Source organism: Chelonia mydas, chromosome 2 (genome assembly GCF_015237465.2).
Source record: "Chelonia mydas isolate rCheMyd1 chromosome 2, rCheMyd1.pri.v2, whole genome shotgun sequence".
Classification (NCBI taxonomy): Eukaryota; Metazoa; Chordata; order Testudines; family Cheloniidae; genus Chelonia; species Chelonia mydas.
This window is the reverse complement of record NC_057850.1, coordinates 241,221,059-241,240,018: the sequence shown is the minus strand read 5'-3', so window position 1 is coordinate 241,240,018 and position 18,960 is coordinate 241,221,059. Positions and strand designations below refer to the sequence as shown.

The 18,960-nt window shown below is 46.2% G+C and overlaps 1 protein-coding gene across 2 annotated transcripts in view; it reads right to left on the bottom strand.

The window, feature by feature from the left end:
- The window catches only part of PTPRN2 (protein tyrosine phosphatase receptor type N2), a 989,298-nt gene extending 974,262 nt beyond the window's left edge, over nt 1–15,036 (bottom strand). The window contains exon 1 of one of the 2 annotated variants that reach the window (XM_037891071.2): nt 14,625–15,036. In XM_037891071.2, the coding sequence (XP_037746999.1) occupies nt 14,625–14,742 (118 nt within the window). In that variant the 5' untranslated portion in view covers nt 14,743–15,036. The remainder of the gene's footprint in view (nt 1–14,624) is intronic. The other variant, XM_043541551.1, reaches the window with a different exon arrangement.
- Between the last annotated feature and the right edge of the window lie 3,924 nt (nt 15,037–18,960).

Here is an 18,960-nt window from a genome sequence, read left to right as displayed (position 1 = left end):
GCTACCCATTTCCACCACCCTTTCTTTGTTATTTGCCTTCAGATTATAAACTCTTCAGAGTGGGCATGACAGATGGACAAACAAAAATACCATTGAGTTGAGTGTAGCACCTCGCTTTGCTTGGCTAACTTTAATACCAGATATAACGTAGTCATGGTGCTATGAAAGCTTCCCCTCGCTCCTTTTCCAAATGCTACTCAATCGTCACAGATAGCTGCAATTTCTATTGCTCAATAAAAAAGTGTTTGAGAGATTTACTCTGATTGCCACATAAGAATATGATTGAGTGATCTTAATGTCCTAGTCTATTGACAGTCGATAAGATGGAAATACTACAAAATATTACTAACTTTATTTTTTTCCTTGGAAATCTCTGATTTCAACATTATCATGCTGATTATTAATAAGTCATTTTTCAACCGTCATTAGTCAAGAGGAACATCTGCATACAATCCAGGGTGCACTAGGTATGCCAAAAGTAACATTTTAGATAGACAGATTTTGGAAAGCATGAAATTGCAATTAAAAATTAGGAAGGGATGGAAATGCACAATTTTTTTCACAGAAATCTTCTCTCATTGCAACCAACTCCAACTATATATAACTTTAAAAACAGACTGGAAACAATGGGCCTGATCCTGTTTCCATAGAAATTAATATGAGTTTTACCATCCACTTGAGAATGAATATAATTAGGCTCAATATCTTGAACATTTTAATCATATAAGGACAATTGGACCCAGAGCTGCAATTTTATCACTACTGCCTTTCTAAAAATCTCTCTTCTGTCTGCCATATTGTTATAAATCTCTTTTTTTTTTAAATCACTTTTCCTGTTAAGCTTTGTGCATAACTGGAGGACCTAACATTTTCATATTTGTAAGGTTCAATCCTTCAAAATGCTGAGCTCTCTGTCCTCAGTCCAACAAAGCAAATAACTACGTACTTCGCTTTAAGCAGGAGAGCAGTCTCAACTGCAATGGGACTACTTGTGCACTTAGAGTTTAGTCACATTTAAATGCTTAACTGTATTGGGGCCCCTAGTGCTCAACATTTTGCAGGGCCTTGCCCTTTGTTTGCTACAGCTGGAAAAGACTGAAGATGGGTAGAAATGTCCAGGGGTCTAAAATATGGTTTAAATAAGGTAATCTTTTGCAGTATTTTACATTCCTTCATTTGTTTTAGCACTTCAGTAAAATGAACATGTATTTCATCTTTGCAACCACTGTGGCCACATCAGACCCTGTTCTTCAAGGTGCCCATGCATCGCACATCCAATCCACAACAGCTGAAACACCATCAGTATTGCCAGTTTTATCAAGATTCTTGCAATTTTTCATGTATTTCCTGAAGCCCTAACTCCTGGATAAGGAGACTGTGTAAGAATATCACCTTTCATTTTAAAAAGAAAGTAAGTTTCTAGCACTCATGGTTATGGAGAAAAGCTTGAAAACTCGAAGCCAGCACACCCGAAATGCTGAAACTAGAAAGCATATAAAAAGAACCCAAAATTAATTATTTAAAAAAAATAATCTCATGACTCTTATACCACTTTCATGATTTTTGGAGGCATGACACATGATTTTTGAATGCTTGAGATTGGCAATGCTGCACCATATACCCTTGATTTCTTCTCTCCGCTCACATCTAATTCTATGGCCAAAAAAAACCAAAACAGACATTTAATTCCTAACTTCACAATCCTGTTTTTCTTTATTTTTTTTACTTAGACCATTTGTTTTGGCTCCACATCTTTAATTCCTACTCCATGTAGTGGGGTGAGGGAGGTTCACCAGTCAATGCAGTGCTTCTCAAACAGGTGGAGAGGGGTCTCTATTACTTGAAGTTGGTTGTAATAAACCAAGAGATAGCCAGTGGTTCTTGTGAATACATAGATGGGGAGGAGGGGAGAGGGCTGGTGGGAGGGAACCTGGTCACATTTAGTAAGGGCTAGATGGAATCTGGCACGTGTTATTTCAAGTAAGGTTCTGCAATATCAAAGCAAGCCCTGAGCTATACTCCGGTATGAAATGGATTAAAAGCAACAGCTAATATATAACATATTGCATAATCAAAATTAAAATTCTACAGACCCACCTTTACCAAGACAAATATAGTGTAATTAGATATTTTTAAGACTTAGAAAACAAACTCAAATTCCCTGGTGCTGATTTAGTTGAACTAATTGGTTGTCACCCTCTGAAGCCACATTTTAAATTCAGATCTGAGCAAAGTAAAACAAAATTAAAAATCTTACTCAACCAGCCATACAATCGTTCCCTATCAGCTCCATCTCCAGTGGACTTCCACATCATAATTTCATGTTAATCAGTCACAGTGGTCAAACTTTGTACCAACTATGGTGTGTGACTGTGCAACACTCGCCCCATCAGAAACGTGTCCCTTCACATAAGGGTGGAAACGTACTGCTAATGAAACATGAGGCAGCCTATGCAGCACTTACACACTTAGTGTGTCTAGCTGGACTGTGACTAAACAAAAGACCTGGTTCCCCCTATGACCCACTGAAACTCTCATAGACTCTCCTAGCAAACAGGTTTTACTCTTTAAAACTTGTGGAGGAATCTGATTTATAAACTGATTTTGATCTTACACAAAATGTTATTTGATAAATAATTCTTAGTATTTCGTTAAGAGGCATTCTGCATCAGTGAATTGTCATTAGTACCAATAAAGCATGTTTGCACTAAATGAAAAAAAAAATACGGAGAACAAGATACTGTAATTTCCTATAGCACGCTTTATTTTTCAAAAGGGATGGGTTCCTTAAAGCTAAGCCTCTTTAATCACCTTATAAACATGATCCTAAATTTAATCATTATTTTTATAAGATGAATATTTATCTTCTTCTGAACAGTATAATGAGTGTTATCATGAATGCTGCAGTATATAGAGGTTCATTTATACTGGTTGGGATAAAAATATATATTACCACCTAAAGAACTGAAACTTACATTAAAAAGCTCAATAGTCATTCACTCATATGCACTTCCCTTTCCTCCTCTTCCTGCTTCCTCTTTATGGATCCAATCCAGCACCTCTTCTCTCAGGTTCCCCTTCCTTCTACCCATTCCCTCCCTGGCCTTTCCTCCTGCATTTGAGTCTGTCACTCTTACTCCGACTTGCTGTTTATTTCTCTGCTCTGCTCCCTTCAACTTCTCTTTCTGGAATGTCTGTTTCATCTCTAACAAATCCCATGCTGTCCATTACCCTCATTTCTCACCCCTTTCCCTCACTTACAATCACCAAAGCCTAATGGTCTCACAATAGATTTGGGTCTAGGGCTGCTGAAAGGCCCATAGATTACTTTACTTTCTCCCTCCCCTACACACACTACTTCCCTGTTGTGGCAGGACTCCCCTCTTTCTCTTCCCACTTTCAAACCTTCCCTTTATCTGTGATTTTGAAACAACAACATCATTTCTCTCTCTCTCTCCCCAACACAACTGCCATAATCTACACCCAACCCCTGAATCCCCTTTACACTTCTCTTGGCCTCCAACTATGGACTGATGCTTCCCATCAGTTGGAATCTCTCAACCTCATTTTCACCACGCATGATTCACTTCAACTTCTCTGTTTTAGTGTTCCCCTCTCTCTGACCACCACCTCCGCTCCTCACAATGGCTTCCCACTTACACCTGTCTTGACATCCTGTCCATTGCACAATATGATGCACAAGGGAAGGAGAAGAATTTGGGGAATGACAGACTTCACCTCAGTCCCTGGAAAAATTATGGAGCAGGTCCTCAAGAAATCCATTTTGAAGCACTTGGAGGAGAGGAAGGTGATCAAGAACAGTCAACATGGATTCACCAAGGGCAAGTCATGCCTGACCAACCTGATTGCCTTCTAGGATGAGATAACTGGCTCCATGGATATGGGAAAAGTGGTGGACGTGATATACCTTGGCTTTCACAAAGCTTTTGATACGGTCTCCCACAATATTCTTGCCAGAAAGTTAAAGGAGTATGGATTGGATGAATGGACTATAAGGTGGATAGAAAGCTGGCTACATCATCAGGCTCAATGGGTAGTGATCAACGGCTCGATGTCTAGCTGGCAGCCAGTATCAAGCGGAGTGCCCCAGGGGTCGGTCCTGGGGACAGTTTTGCTCAACATCTTCATTAACGATCTGGATGAGGGGATGGATTGCACTCTCAGCAAGTTTGCAGATGACACAAAGCTTGGGGTAGAGATATACACTGGAGGGTACGAATAGGGCCCAGAATGACCTAGACAAAGAAATCTGATGAGGTTCAACAAGGACAAGTGCAGAGTCCTGCACTTAGGATGGAAGAATCCCATGTATTGCTACAGGCTGGGGACCAACTGGCTAAGCGACAGTTCTGCAGAAAAGGACTGGGGTTACAGTGAACGAGAAGCTGGACATGAGTCAACAGTGTGCCCTTGTTGCCAAGAAGGCTAACAGCATATTGGGCTGCATTAGTATGAGAATTGCCAGCAGATCAAGAGAAGTGATTATTCCCCTCTATTCTGCACGTGTGAGGCCACATCTGGAGTACTGCATCCAGCTTTGGAGCCCTCACTACAGGATGTGGACAAATTGGAGAGAATCCAGCAGAGGGCAACAAAAATGATTAGGGGGCTGGGGCACATGACTTATGAGGATAGGGAACTGGGCTTATTTAGTTTGCAGAAGTGTGTGGAGGGATTTGATAGTAGCCTTCAACTACCTGAAGGGGGGGTTCCAAAGAGGATGGAGCTAGGCTGTTCTCAGTGGTGGCAGATGACAGAACAAGGAGCAATGGTCTCAAGTTGCAGTGGGGGAGGTCTAGACTGGATATTAGGAAGATCTCTTTCACTAGGAGAGTGGTGAAATACTGGAATGGGTTACCAGGGAGGTGGTGGAATCTCCATCTTTAGAGTTTTTTAAGGCCCGTCTTGACAAAGCCCTGGCTGGGATGATTTAGTTGGGGTTGGTCCTGCTTTGATCAGTGGGTTGGACTAGATGACCTCCTGAGGTCTCTTCCAACCCTAATCTTCTATGATTTTGCTGCTGACCTTGACTCTCCCTAAACCTCTCTGTCAGTTCCATGGCATCTACCTATAATTTGACCCACTCTTCATTTCACACCGTTGCTCCTTTGTCCCATGATCCTGTATAGCTATCTAATCCCCAACTCCTCTCTTCCCTTTTCCAAACATCTCTAAGTCTTCCACATTTACTTTTATGCTTCTACTCCCTGACACCTCTCCTGAACTTGACTCCCTGCACAGAAACATGCCACTTATCCCCATTCCCCTGCCCAACATCTAGCTGATTTCTCATACGCAAAGTTAAGAAAACCTATCAGAAACTTCTTTCCCACCACCCCTCTCCCTTCCCATCTTTATCTCTAAAACAATCTCTAATCCCTTTTCTCATTTTCATCCAATCCCATAAACTACTCCTTCCTAAATCTGCCTCTAAACCTTAACAGTGGTAACTTCAGTAATATTCAGGCAGAATAACTATCCAAATATATGGAATGTGTGACAGTCAGAGGTGCCAATCTGTTGATATAAGAACATCTGACGACATTGCTCAGGTTTTGTGCTGGAGTACAAATTTGATGAAGCTGGGATATATATTGCTCTTGGGATCTGTTGGAAATGGAAGTGGAACTCTTCTGGAGTGCTGGAGTCCATCATCAGCAGTTGCACAGGCAATGTAAAAGCATAACGGAATGCAAGAGATTTCCCCCAACTTGCTATTTCTGTAGTTTTCAGGCCTCCTGCTCAAGTTGGCCGAAATGGCCATCCACAAACCACGAGGAGGAAGCTCAATGGGGAGATGCTCTGTGACTGTGGGAGCTATTTCCAGTCCTCATATGATCATTCCTCTGGGCTGTGTCCACTGACTCCTTAGACATCTTTGAAGGAGCAGTGGACACCGTCAGGGATTCTCTGCTCGGTGTCCTCCTCTGGAGCCCAGATTTTTCAATCTGTTTTTTCATTTGTTGTCTGAATAATTCATTTGTGGCCTGGGTTCAGTGGTTCCTCCCCTCAGTTGAGGGGGGCAGATCATTTCTTTTGGGTGGCCCTAGGCCCACCCATCCCAGTACCAACAACAGGTACCTCAGGCCCTAAAGGAGGGACCAAGGAGGAAACCCACATGACAGGTAGCTGAGAGCTTTTTCTCTTGGACTGAGGGAAGCCTGGGTAGCTGAGCCCTGAGCTGGAAGCCTGACTGGAGGCAGGAATTGATCAGGTACTGCGGCCTGCCTAAAACCCTGGGTAGAGGCAGACTGTAATGATCTTGGAGAGTGGGAGTGAAAGTCATGAATTTACGACAGTCTGAAGCTGGAGTTAGCCTGCAAAGAAGGTTACCAGCTGAGCCCAGCTGGGTGGAAAAGTCAGTTGTTTATGCTATTTTCTGTTGGACTGCAAGTGAAAAAACTTTGAGGCCCTGGGGAAAGTGAGTGGTAGGAAATGGATCGCAGGGAAGCACGGTTGAATCATTCTGGGGTATTTGCTATTACTGCTTCTCATGGGGCCCAGGGTCAGAGTTTGTTGGAGATGGAGAGAGGGCCCTGGCTCCTCTATCAACCTCCATTTTGTGGAAGGGGCTGTGATGGAGTTTGATTCTGTGTGAAATCCAGACCAGTGAGGGGTTGTATCACCACTTGCCCTGCAACACTGGGTGCCTTACAATGCTTTGCTGCTGCAGCTCCCAGCCTGGGACACTTACAGCCAGCCTCCAGGCATGCAGGCAGGACCAGATTAACACAAGGGCTTCAGGGGCTTCAGCCCAGAGCCTCAGGCTAAGAGGAGGCCCATAGGCCCAATGCGGCCTCCTGCTTCTTTTCTTCTGGCCTGCAGCAAGTCTTTGTTCCACGGACCAGACACCGGTCCCCAAGTGTCAGCGCCCCGCCCCTGCGAGCGCCAGCATGCCCTTGCAGCCCCTAGGCAAGAGGCTTCAGTGAATCTCTGTGCACTGCCCCCACCCCCAGTGTCGCAGCCAATGGGAGCTGCAGGGGCAGCGTCTGTGGGCATGGGCAGCGTGCATTGCACAGAGCAGCCTGGCCCCTCCGCCTAGGGGCTGGACATGCCGGCCACCTTGGGGAGCAGAGCAGCGCAGAGCCAGGGCAGGCAGGGACTCTGCCTTAGCCCTGCTGCACCGCCGACTAGGAGCCAACCGAGGTAAGCGTCTCCCAGCCGGAGCCTGTACCCTGCACCCCAACCCCCTACCTCAGCCCGGAGCCCCCTCCCTCATCCAAACTCCCACCCAGAGCCCACAACCCGAACCTCCTGCTGCACCCCAACCCCCTGTTCCATCCCTGGCCCCACCCCCCAGCTGGAGCGGCACCCCCTTCCACACCCCAATCCCCTGCCCCAGCCCTGAGCCCACTCCCGCACTCCAAACTGCCAGGGGCCCCACAAAATCTAATAGCCCCAGGACCACAAGAGAGTTAATCCAGCCCTGCATGCAGGTCACATCCTGAGTGTCTGTGTGCTATGCAGCCAGCCCTGGTTTTGCAACTCTGACTCCAGCAGCCCAACCTGGCATCCACCAACCTTGATTGAGACATACTAAGGTTCATTTGTTCTTCTAAACAGACAAAAGCACATCACAACTTATTAACTTAACTGGGGTAAATACATCCCTCCTTTTAAACTCAGCACTGAATTGGTTTACAGTAAACATAAAACAAATTTATTAACAATAGGACATAAATTAAGTTATGCCAAATAAGAGGAATAATGTTAGAAAGCATTACAAGCTTATAAAAGTGAAAACACCATATCTAGAAGTCTAAAATTTAATCTAGCAAGGTATAGGCTTTCTTCGGGATGGTTTCTCAACTGTATTCAGTTTCCAGAGACTTTAACCCCTTCTCCCCCTTGGTTGAATGACCTATCTTTCTCAGCTTGCAAGAGCTCTGTTCCCTTAGGTCTGTCTAGTGATGGATCCTAAAGATGGCTTTTGTTTTTGCGTATATCTTCCAGAGTTCAATTACCTCAGTTCAAGAAGCAGGATGACCATACTGTTCTTCCCTTCCTTTGGGCTTTCCATCCCCCTGTATGTAAATAGAGCTTCCATTGTCTTGATTCCACTATGCTTAATTTATATAGGAAACAGGTAAATAGCTGCCTTCTGTCTTGTCTGGGAGGGAACCTGTTTCTCCCTGTTTGGCCACAGACTTTAAAACTTAATATAATTAACTATCCATATTTCCTCATATAGTGTTAATACATACATTTCACAGTGATTTTAATCACCAGTGTATCATTAGATTTCAGATCTATGCATTTATTCTCACTCTATGCACTTTTATAATAAAGTAATATTGTATACAATCAGTTGATTCAATTGCTTATCACTTTAGACCTCTGCTCTTTAGAGACCAGTAAACCTGTGAAATTGATTTTTATGAAGGTAACCCTTCAAAGTAAAGTTTATTAAAGCTGTTAGGAAGACAACATGGAGTCTGGTGGTAAATGAAGCTTCATGCTCTTCCTTCCCCACTTGTTAGCTTAAATGCAAATTGTTCTGTTTCCTGCCATCTCCTTTCCCTACTGTCTTGATGGTCCTGTTTACTACTTACATGCAAATATGGACCTTCATTGCCTTTGCCTGAAGAACAGGCCAGTCAGAGATTCAAATTCACATTCCTTTGTCTATGTGGGACCTGTTTACCAACTCCCCAACATGCCTAGTTTAAGCACACTTTAGTCATAATTCTAGTATATACCCATATCTCTTAATACCCACCATGTACATATATCACTCAAAAATATTTGATATTAGTTTTCAAATGCCACCTCAATGCATATTTTGTTCAAAATGATTACACTAGTGTGTAGAGTGTGAATGCAGGGGTGCTCCGTGTCACTGGGGCATTAAACCCCTTTCCCCAACCCTGCCCCCCAGAGAAGAGAGAGTTACTGTAATCACTGAGTCAATGGCATGCCACCCACAGGGGCCCAGAGGTGAGCTGAAGACCCTTTCTTTTGTGGGGATGTTGGACTGTATATATTTTGTTTAACTCTGTTATCCCAGAAGAGGGTGAACCCAAATGGTGACCCAGACGGAGGGCCACGTTGCTATCTACCAAAAGGTGGACCACCATAGCGTTGGAGTGATTGCTGGTGAGGGACACTGGGAACAGGAGAGAGCTGGGATACAGTGACCTAATCACTAGAAAGCACCACTGGTAAGCCCAGTCCCCATCACAAGTGGGTTTGGTAATGTTAACACCTGTCCACTAAGTACTAAACTGAGATAAATTGATTTGCCATCGCCCAATAACTAGCCATCAGATGGCAGCAACTTTCAGCCACTACTAAGCCTAGGTTGAACTCAAACCACTGACCAAAAAAACACTGTACCCTTTCTTCAGTCTTGTCAGCCATTCAGTATTCTTGTAATTTAAGAATCAACATTTGGATGTAGAACTAATTCCATATTCATACAGACCCTCCTCCTCCCTCCCTCTCACTCTCTGTTGGGGGGCGGGGGAGGAACCCAAGCCCCTGATCTGGCAGTTATTCAGCACGTGCTTAACTTTACTCATATAAGTAGTCCCGGGACTGAATCCCAAGTCAGTTTTGTTTAGCACAGTGTTCTTTGTGAAACTTATATGAATAATATGCAGCACTATCTAATAGTCTATAAGTTAATGTAATCAGTTTCTACCTACCTACCATTTTTAAAATTAACCTGCAACTGAAATGAAATGTTCATTCACTGTATGTGACAAGCATGAATGGAACCTACAGTTACTGATTTATCAAAAAAAGGATCTTTCCTACTTCTTCTAAACTGAAATGCTGCCACATAAATTACAGTCCATTTGATCTTGGTTTACATTTACAACAAATTTTGATAAAATAATTTCCATAGCACTTTGAAGGCAACTGTTATTATAGGGCATATGGAAACAATTGTTTCCAACAATTTATTTTCCAAAACAACACTGATTTATTGCAGTCATATTAGAGAGCTAAAGATACAAAAACAGAACTCAAGTTTATAAACCACAGTAGACCTACATTGCAACATTCAAAATACAGCATAAAATATTAACTTTTTTGCACAAATAACCACATCCATTTTACTGCAGTTCACAAGCATCACCTTCTGCATTACAAAAGTATATTTTAAGTCACCATATCTAAAATAAAATTAAACATAAAACTACAATTACTTAATACCAATATTAAGGTGACTTACTCACCTTAAAGTACTGAACTAAGTTTAATGTTTTAGTACAAATAAATCATCTCTTCAATGTAATAGTGTAATAAACAATACTGACAATTTCTTTTGTTCCCAAGTTTCCCATAGCATCTAAGTCATCTAATATGAAAATCAGATCCAGCTGTATCTTTTTAAAAGGGACACCATCAAATTGAAACTAATAATTCTGTATGAAAATGTTGTACCTACTATAGCTATAAGCAACACCCAAGATTAAAAACTGCTTGATTTATGTATTTGAAAACATCGTGTACAGCCAATTTTACTGCTTCTCCTGTGCAGTTATTTAGTAAGGGAGAAACTGACTAGCCGAAAAGATCAATATTACCACCAGTAGGGGAGCAGAAAAAAATGTAAAAATTCTAACAGAATTAGGAAACAAAATAAGGATATATTGTTTGTAGGCTGCTCTGTCAGAAATGGTTATTTGTGTTCTTGTTTTTTAATATAGTTCACCACCAAAAATTCAAGTTGGCAGTGTCCTTTTAACATATAAGGATTAATTTAGAATATTAAACTATCAGCTCTATTTTTAATCAGTCTTCTGAACACAGTGTCTATATTGGATACAATGTACTCAGCTGTTTTCTTTCTCTCTGAAACTGAACACCTTGTTGGAAAAGATAAGACCATCTCTTCTTGGCTAAATCTAGTTTTTTTGCCATACATTTTCACATTTAGTTGCATGAAAAATGCTACCAGTAAAGAAGTATTTTAAATGTCAAGAAGCAGTAGCAGGCAGTATGTTCTCTTGCTGATAATGGTATCTTATAAAAACACATTCTTACAGGAACGACTTGCAATAGTATGTGCAATATGGGGGCAGAGGAAGGAAGATGTACAGATCTAATATTTTATCTTGCCTTTTAACTTGTTAATCCCCAACTTCTTGAAACAACCATGTAGGTATTTGTTATAAAATAGATAGGTCATCATTTGAAGATGATCATTTTATTGTAATTAATAACTTATACAACCATTTTGCACATAAAAATGTCCTATGAGGTTCTGCAAGGGTGTATATTTATATTTATGAGTCAGTCTACAGTGAGACTTACTGGATCACCTACTAAATACAAACTAAATATGATTTTTCTATAGGTACATTGTTTTTAAGTGGACTCCAACATTTATTATAGAGGTTGTATAGTGTATCTGTGTATATTTGCACTACTGTGTGTTAAGAAAGTGGGATTGTGTTGAAACAGAGGAAAACAAATGTATAACCTCCACGGCAACCAAAAAACTCAAGACATCTTGTACAGTGTTACATTTGTTTTTCTTGCAGTAATTGTTGCCTACAATAGTACAAACCCTCCATAAATTAGTAAAAATTAAAGTTTTGAACTCACAATTAACAAGATACTGAAATGATGTTCCAGAGAGTGATTAATAAAATTCTAAAAGGATGGGAGATTTTAAAACTGTTTCCATACCCAGCAGTGCTACAGCCGTTTATTTTCCTGGCTTTTCTGAAAGGCAATAGAGCCTTTCCTCCTTTTCAAACAGATCCATACTTTCAGACTTCTTGTGATTTCCCAAAAGATTTTAAATTTATGTTCAGGGCACCAGGAACCAGAAACTGAATTGTGTCAAGGAGCAGAATGTAAATGACTGCATTCTTAAAATAAAAGAAAATACTAAGACAATATCTGAAGATTTTGGACACAGGCATTCTTCCCATGAGGCCATGAAGAGTGGGCTCCATGACTGAAACAACTGAGGATGCTGCTACTATCTTCAGTCCAAAATCCTTCTCCCTAAAAAACGTATCTCACCAACCCCCCTCACACCAAGCATTTAATGTTTATTCTCTCTGGCTTGAACTGAAATCATTAGCTTCATTTTTAATCCTTTTTAACAGACAATATTAGCATTAGGAAAACTGCACAGTTTGCTTTGGAGGGGTTCCTCTGTTTTTAATTTGTTTTATTATAGAAAGGAGTATTTCTCAGAGGAAGCTAATTTACCTAGACATTCTGATCCCACTAACCAGTCCAGGCAGCCACTAAAATGATGCCAAATGCAAAACTCTCCAAGTCACCACCACCTTCTTGCAAGGTGAGTCACTGTAGGAAGCTGTAAGTCAGGGTGACTGTCTGGATAGAGATCATCGTGGGTAGCTTTGATTGGGATTTAGTTATCAGAGTTTCAGTGAAAGGAAAAGCTTGTTGCGATGGGGTTTGGATAAGAAGACTTGGTGTTTAGCTGCAGAGCATGAGGTTAGTTGTAAGAGCATCTCTGAGTAGATTAGGGTTAGTGTTGGGGGTCTCATGATTTGGGGGAGCTGAATTTAGGGAATTCAAGTGCAAGGTTTAATGCTTGGAAGTTGTCTGTGGGAGGTTTATTTAAATGGAATCTTAACAACAGGGCTTAGTTTGAGAAGGTCTCAGCAGGAAACGCTTTTTGATGGTCTTCATGGGATATTGTTCAATAGTTTGGGGGCTCTCCGTGAGTTAAGCTTAACTTGGGGTTCAGTATTGTGTCAGTGGGTGGGTTAATTTTGGGTATCTCAGTGGGGGGTTGTTTGGGAATTTCTTTGTATAGGGATCTCAGTATGGGTTTAAAGCATGTGAGGGGTCCAGCGCAATGAGTTTAGATTTTGGGAGAGTAAATATATGGAGACCTTGGTGCATTTAGTTTGGGGTGGGTGGCAGTGGGGGTACTTTTAATTTTGGGGGCTCAGTGATGGAAGGTTTCAGTGGAGGTTTTAAGTCTGAGAGGGGGACTCAGTGAGATGAATTTAGTTGGAGAAGGCTCTGTTGGGGGGGAGGGGTGTCTCACACTAATGGTCTCAATAGGTTGAGTTTGGTAGGGGTCTCAGCAGGATGAGATTAGTTTGAGGGGGTCCCATGTAGTTGATCTCCGTGGCTGAATTTGATGAGGAGATTAGGGAACTGGTGTTGGGGATCTCTGTGGGAAGCCTCAAATGAATGGTCTCAGTGGAGCGAGTTTAGCTGCAGGGGATCTCACATGAATGCTCCCAGTGACACAAGCACAAGTAGGCACATTGGGGAGCTCTCACAAATTCTGTTGGTGGTGTAATCTCTGTTCAGATGGATTTCACCTGAAAGCCCTCAGTGGGGAGGTTTCACACAAGGGTCTTACTGGGGTGGGTTTGGCAGGAGGGTCTCTGGGGTGGGGCAGATCTCACAAAATGGACTCAGTGGGGTGGGTTTGGCAGGAGGGTCTCTGGGGATCTCACACAATGATCTCAGTGGGGTCAGTTTGGCAGGGAGATCTCACACCATGATCTCAAGGGGGTGGGTCTGGAGTGAGTCCCTGGAGACCTCACACCATGATGAGTCCGGCAGTTGGCTCTGCAGCGGGGGGGAGGGCAGGTTTCATGATACTGGCAGTGGGGTGAGTTGCGGGGGTCTTTCATCTGACTCTGAACCTGGTGTGTGGGGAGGAACTGGGGGGCTGTCACACACGCGGCTCACAGCAGCGTGGGCTGGGGGCTCTCACAGGAGGCGCTTGACGGGAGAGGGCTGGGGGCTCGTGCCGAGGCGCTGACAGGAGGCGTCCAGCGGCCGGAGGCTTGGGGCGGGCTGAGGGCGGCCGGGGGGCTGAGGGCGGGGCGCTCGGCGGGGCGGGCTGAGGGCGGCCGGGGGGCTGAGGGCGGGCGCTCGGCGGGGCGGGCTGAGGGCGGGGCGCTCGGCGGGCTGACACGGGGCGCTCGGCGGGGCGGGCTGAGGGCGGCCGGGGGGCTGACACGGGGCGCTCGGCGGGGCGGGCTGAGGGCGGCCGGGGGGGGGCTGAGGGCGGGCGCTCGGCGGGGCGGGCTGAGGGCGGCCGGGGGGGGGCTGAGGGCGGGCGCTCGGCGGGGCGGGCTGAGGGCGGCCGGGGGGCTGAGGGCGGGGCGCTCGGCGGGGCGGGCTGAGGGCGGCCGGGGGGCTGACACGGGGCGCTCGGCGGGGCGGGCTGAGGGCGGCCGGGGGGGGGGGGGGGCTGAGGGCGGGCGCTCGGCGGGGCGGGCTGAGGGCGGCCGGGGGGCTGAGGGCGGGCGCTCGGTGGGTCGGGTGAGGGCGGCCGGGGGGCTGACACCGGGCGCTCGGCGGGGCGGGCTGAGGGCGGCCGGGGGAGGTTGAGGGCGGGGCGCTCGGCGGGGCGGGCTGAGGGCGGCCGGGGGGGGCTGACACCGGACGCTCGGCGGGGCGGGCTGAGGGCGGCCGGGGGGGCCTGAGGGCGGGGCGCTCGGCGGGGCGGGCTGAGGGCGGCCGGGGGGCTGACCCCGGGCGCTCGGCGGGGCGGGGCGCACAAGGGGTGTGCTGCGGGGGACTGTCTCCCGGGGCTGCCCCGTTTGCCGTCGCCGGGCAGCCCCGCTCACCTGTGAGACCCCAGCCCCCTCCCGCTCCACCCGGCCCGGCCCCTCCTCTGCGGCCGCAGCACTCACCGAATCTGGCCGCGGCGGCGGCTCCGGCTCCGGCTCGGGCGCGCGGGAGCTGGCTGTGCGGGGCGACGGCGAAGACCAGCAGCAGCAGCGGGAGCATGGAGCCGAGCGCCCCCATCATGCCTGGCCCATCGCAGGCGGCTGCCCGGTCCGCTCCCTCCGGCGCTCAGTCCATGCTGCCTCGTCCGGGCTGGCGTCGCTTCCCGGCGGCTCCCTAGATCCGGCAGCAGCTTCAACACCCAGGACAGCTACCAGCGCCGCCCGCCCCAGCCGGCCCCTCCCCGACTCCCTGCCAGGCAGGCAGGCAGCGGGAGGGGGAGCCGGCGCACAGGCGCCTCCTCCCTGCACATGAATGAGCTCCGCGTTGCAGCTGCTTCCCATTGAGCCCCACGGGCCAGGGCTCCCGCCCCGCCTCGCCTGCCTCCACCCTGGACTGGGGTTGAGGGGGGCTCCCCCGCCCACCCCTGCTCCCCCCAGGACTGAGGGAGGGTGGGCTTCCCTAATTGCCTCTCCCCACCCAAATGCTTCTAAACCCTCTCTGCCCCCAGAGTGAGGTTCCCTATCAGCAAACATTGGTGCCTGCAAGGTGCAGGAAAGATCAGGTATTTAAAACAACAAAAAGGGGCCTCAGGGTGAGATGAGGCTCAAACGCCCCAAAATATCAGTTTCCCACTATTACCCACAAACACCCTTGACATTTTGATCTGCTGCCAGAAAGACATGTTTCCTTCTAGTCTCCTTTCCCCATTACTAATGATATGATTTTACAGCATCCAAACTGCTTCCCTGAATAAACTAAAGATAGTTAGGTCCCTCCTATTGGGTTCCAGGCTAAAGGACCCTTCCCCGGCCTATGGGGAGGATCCACTGGCCCGGGACTCAAGTAATTATGGAGAACAACAGAAAAAATAACAAGGACAGATGGTAGGGTCAAAAGTAGGGAAATAGTTAGGTCCCTGCCCCACGGGTTATGGTCTCTCAGACCCACTTCTCCCCCCCGTCCCCAACAAATTTTTGCCCAGTCTCCCCTTCTCCTGTGGGCACTGCCAATATTTTAACAACGGTTCCCACCAATATTGCCCTTTCCCCATCTCCCTTCCCCCCCCCCCCCCCAAAAAAAAAGCCTATCTCAGGGCAAGCTCGGTAAAACAGGAGGGGTGGGGAGTAAAGGACTTGAGAATCTATTCATCTGTTTTCCACATTATCATAACCCAAGGAGGGAGGAAACAACGTTATATTAAGTGCAGTTACTGGATAAGTTTACAGAAAATATATCAATATAGTAAGAACAGTTCAGCCTGCTTAATTTTAAGTGAGAGGGAAAGAGTTGTAGAGGGGTGTTACTGTGTGTCCACCTCAAAGAGATTTTTTTCAAAATACTTGCAACTTCTCTGTGAAAACGTTATTTCTCATTCAGAAGTATTTTAAGAGCCCACGGATGAACCATATCCAGCAGGGTTGATTTAGAAGTATTTGGATAGGATGTGTCTCCCTTAGAAACCTAGTTATCACCCCAACATTCCCTTTAACTGAATGGCTGGCTATTAACTAGGGGTCAGGGGGATCTTGGAAGAACCTCTGCCAGAAAAAAACACTGCTTTTATTTGCCCTCATAGGCTCTTCTCATCACCTCACCATTTTGATAGATCCTTTAGTGTGACTAATTTAAATCCCAAGAATCTTGCATTCTTTAGCTCACACAGCTGTCCTGTTATTGCTCTTGCTATCAAGCCCAGGGGCATGCAGGCAGCTGGACCCCAGTACCACACACTGATAATGACTTAATTCATATATTATTGCTAGGCCTTTATGAAGGTTTTTCTTGCTTCAGCCTTTATGCAAACAACCTTTCATTATATTTGATGACATTTCTTCTTCCCCTTTATACTGGGCTAGAATCATTATAGCCTCTCATTCACAAACTTTATAACGCTGGAATAAAGCGTTAGCTGTCACTTATCATAGATGTGGAGCTGCAGCATACATGAAGGCAGGGCATTGCATTCTGGGACCCGTAGTCTCTCGGGGTTGCCTTTCCATATTAAAGTTTAAAGTGACTGCAATCTCCTCTTTGTTATGCAAATTTTGTGCAGAGCCCAGCATTCCTACATTTTGCCTTTATGAGCAGTTTGTGAGCCCCTCCCTTAAGAGGTAGGAGTGATAGTTGTGGACGGGTTATAGGGTTGCTTCCTTACTTAATCGTGGTGAAGAAAACGACAATTCATGACTTCTTGGAAAAACACAAGTTTGGAAAGTAGTAGGCACACAAAAGTGAAGATTATCATGATATCTAATTTCACCAGAAATCAGGGAGTTTGGGGAGGGGAAAACCAAAAAGAAAAAATAGCAAGTTAGAGAACAGACACACAGAGATGGAAGTGCTGCAAGATAAATTAAGCTATGCTCATGGGTCATGCAAACCATTTGGCTTTAAAGCCAGCAGTAGAGGAAACAATGAAAAAGGCCATGTGAACGTACAGGAAAGTGCAAAAAATGACTGAGTTAAGAAGGGGCAAATGGCAGGCATAATGATATAACAAGTTGTTTAATATATCACAAAATAACTAACGTTAGTGCAGATTATTGTAATTCCTATTGTTTGCAGTGAGCTATCTTCATAGCAACTAAACATTTATTAATGAATACAATGTAGAGCATCATGGAAACTCAATACATTTGTATGCATAGTGTGCAGGTGACTGGAAAGATTACAACATTAATATTTAAAAATGTGAACTTGAGACATAGAAGGCAAAAGAAAGAAAAGAAAAAAAAGAAAGAAGAAAAATAATAGGAAATCTTTTAAGTACACAAGGCCAGTGAAGTCAGGAGTAAGGCCTCAAAGAGAGGATAAAGATAGTTAATTGACAAGTGAGATAGACATTCCAAAACTATTGAAAGGGCCACTGTAACAGGATCGGCACCCACCTCTCGCGAGTGCCCCCTCTGGTTGGGTGCGTCCGCGGTCTTTAAACCAGTCCCAGCCCTGCTGTTGGGCTGCACCCCCAGGGCTGCCTGCTTGGAGGACCTCTCCATTGCTCCTTACCTGGGATGAGTGTGGCAGGACCCTGAGGCCTCCAGCAGGGGGCCTCTGGACCTAGTCCACCCCATCACATTTCTCCCCTCCCCAACAGGATTGGGGTAGTAGTTCAGTAGTGAGTACTCTCGCATTTTGCCCCACATTAGCAGGGTCTTTCCCCTCCCAGACTTCTCTGTTTGGAGGGCTATTAGTTATAGTCTCTCTGTGCCCTGATCATAGGCACTGACTTCCTCTGTTCCCGGGGGGTGCTTGACCCCCAGTACGCCCCAGGCCTTACCCCCACTCCATCCCTTCCACCAACCCTCACCCCCGCCCCTTCCCGCCTCCTCCCACCAGCGCCTCCTGCATGCCGCTGAACAACTGATAGCGGTGGGCGGGAGGCGCTGGGGGCAAGGGGGAGGTGCGACCTGTGGGGTTACCAGTGGGTGCTGAGCACCCACTATTTTTTTTTTCCGTGGGTGCTCCAGCCCCAGAGCACCCACAGAGTCAATGCCTATGGCCCCGATCTAGCAGGGTCCTCTTCTCTCTGGCCTCTTCACTTTGAGAATCTGTATTACTCCTTGCCCCTTTCAATCAGGTCTCCCTCCCCCAGACCTCACTGTCTGGAGAGCTTCTAGCCAGGCTTTACCCTGTGTCCAGAGTCGAAGCTCCCAGGTCTTTCTTACCTGGAGAGCATGTTCACGGTCCTTGACTCACTTTTGCTTCCTGGGCTTTGGGGTCTCTGTACGCCACACCTCTAACTGTGTTTCATAATCATACACCGTGTGGAGCAAGCGCTCTTTTTCCTCCTCGGTGAACTGGAGCTCTTCTGTCACCTGCTCATTCTTGAACTTGAGATCCTCCAGTTCCTTTTCTGCTGGCTCCAATCATTTCACCATGTCATCCTCTATTAGGAGGGAGCTTATAAAGCCTGCATGCACTGTTTCCGTCCCTATCCTAGGTCCTGTTCTTTATCCCAACTCTTCTCTTTTGCCTCTGCAAGCAGGGGTGAATCTGTCTGGGCCTCTGTACTAGTTAGCACACTGGGTATTTTAGCCTGAGTTCCCACAGTGTTCTGCTTGATGCTGAACTCTATCGAGGTCCCTGCTGTACTCTGCTGGGCCCAGGCCTTTTTCTGGGTCTCTATTGTATCTGGTTGTGCCCACTGATCCTTCTGCCTCTGGGCCTGGGCCAATGCTGCCTGCAAAGCCTCTGCCCCTTGGCTTCCACTTGTACCCGGGCCAATTCCTGCTCTACCCAGACCAGCTGGCTAATAACTTTCTCTGGAGATGTTAGCCTCGTCCAACTCTTGCCGACACT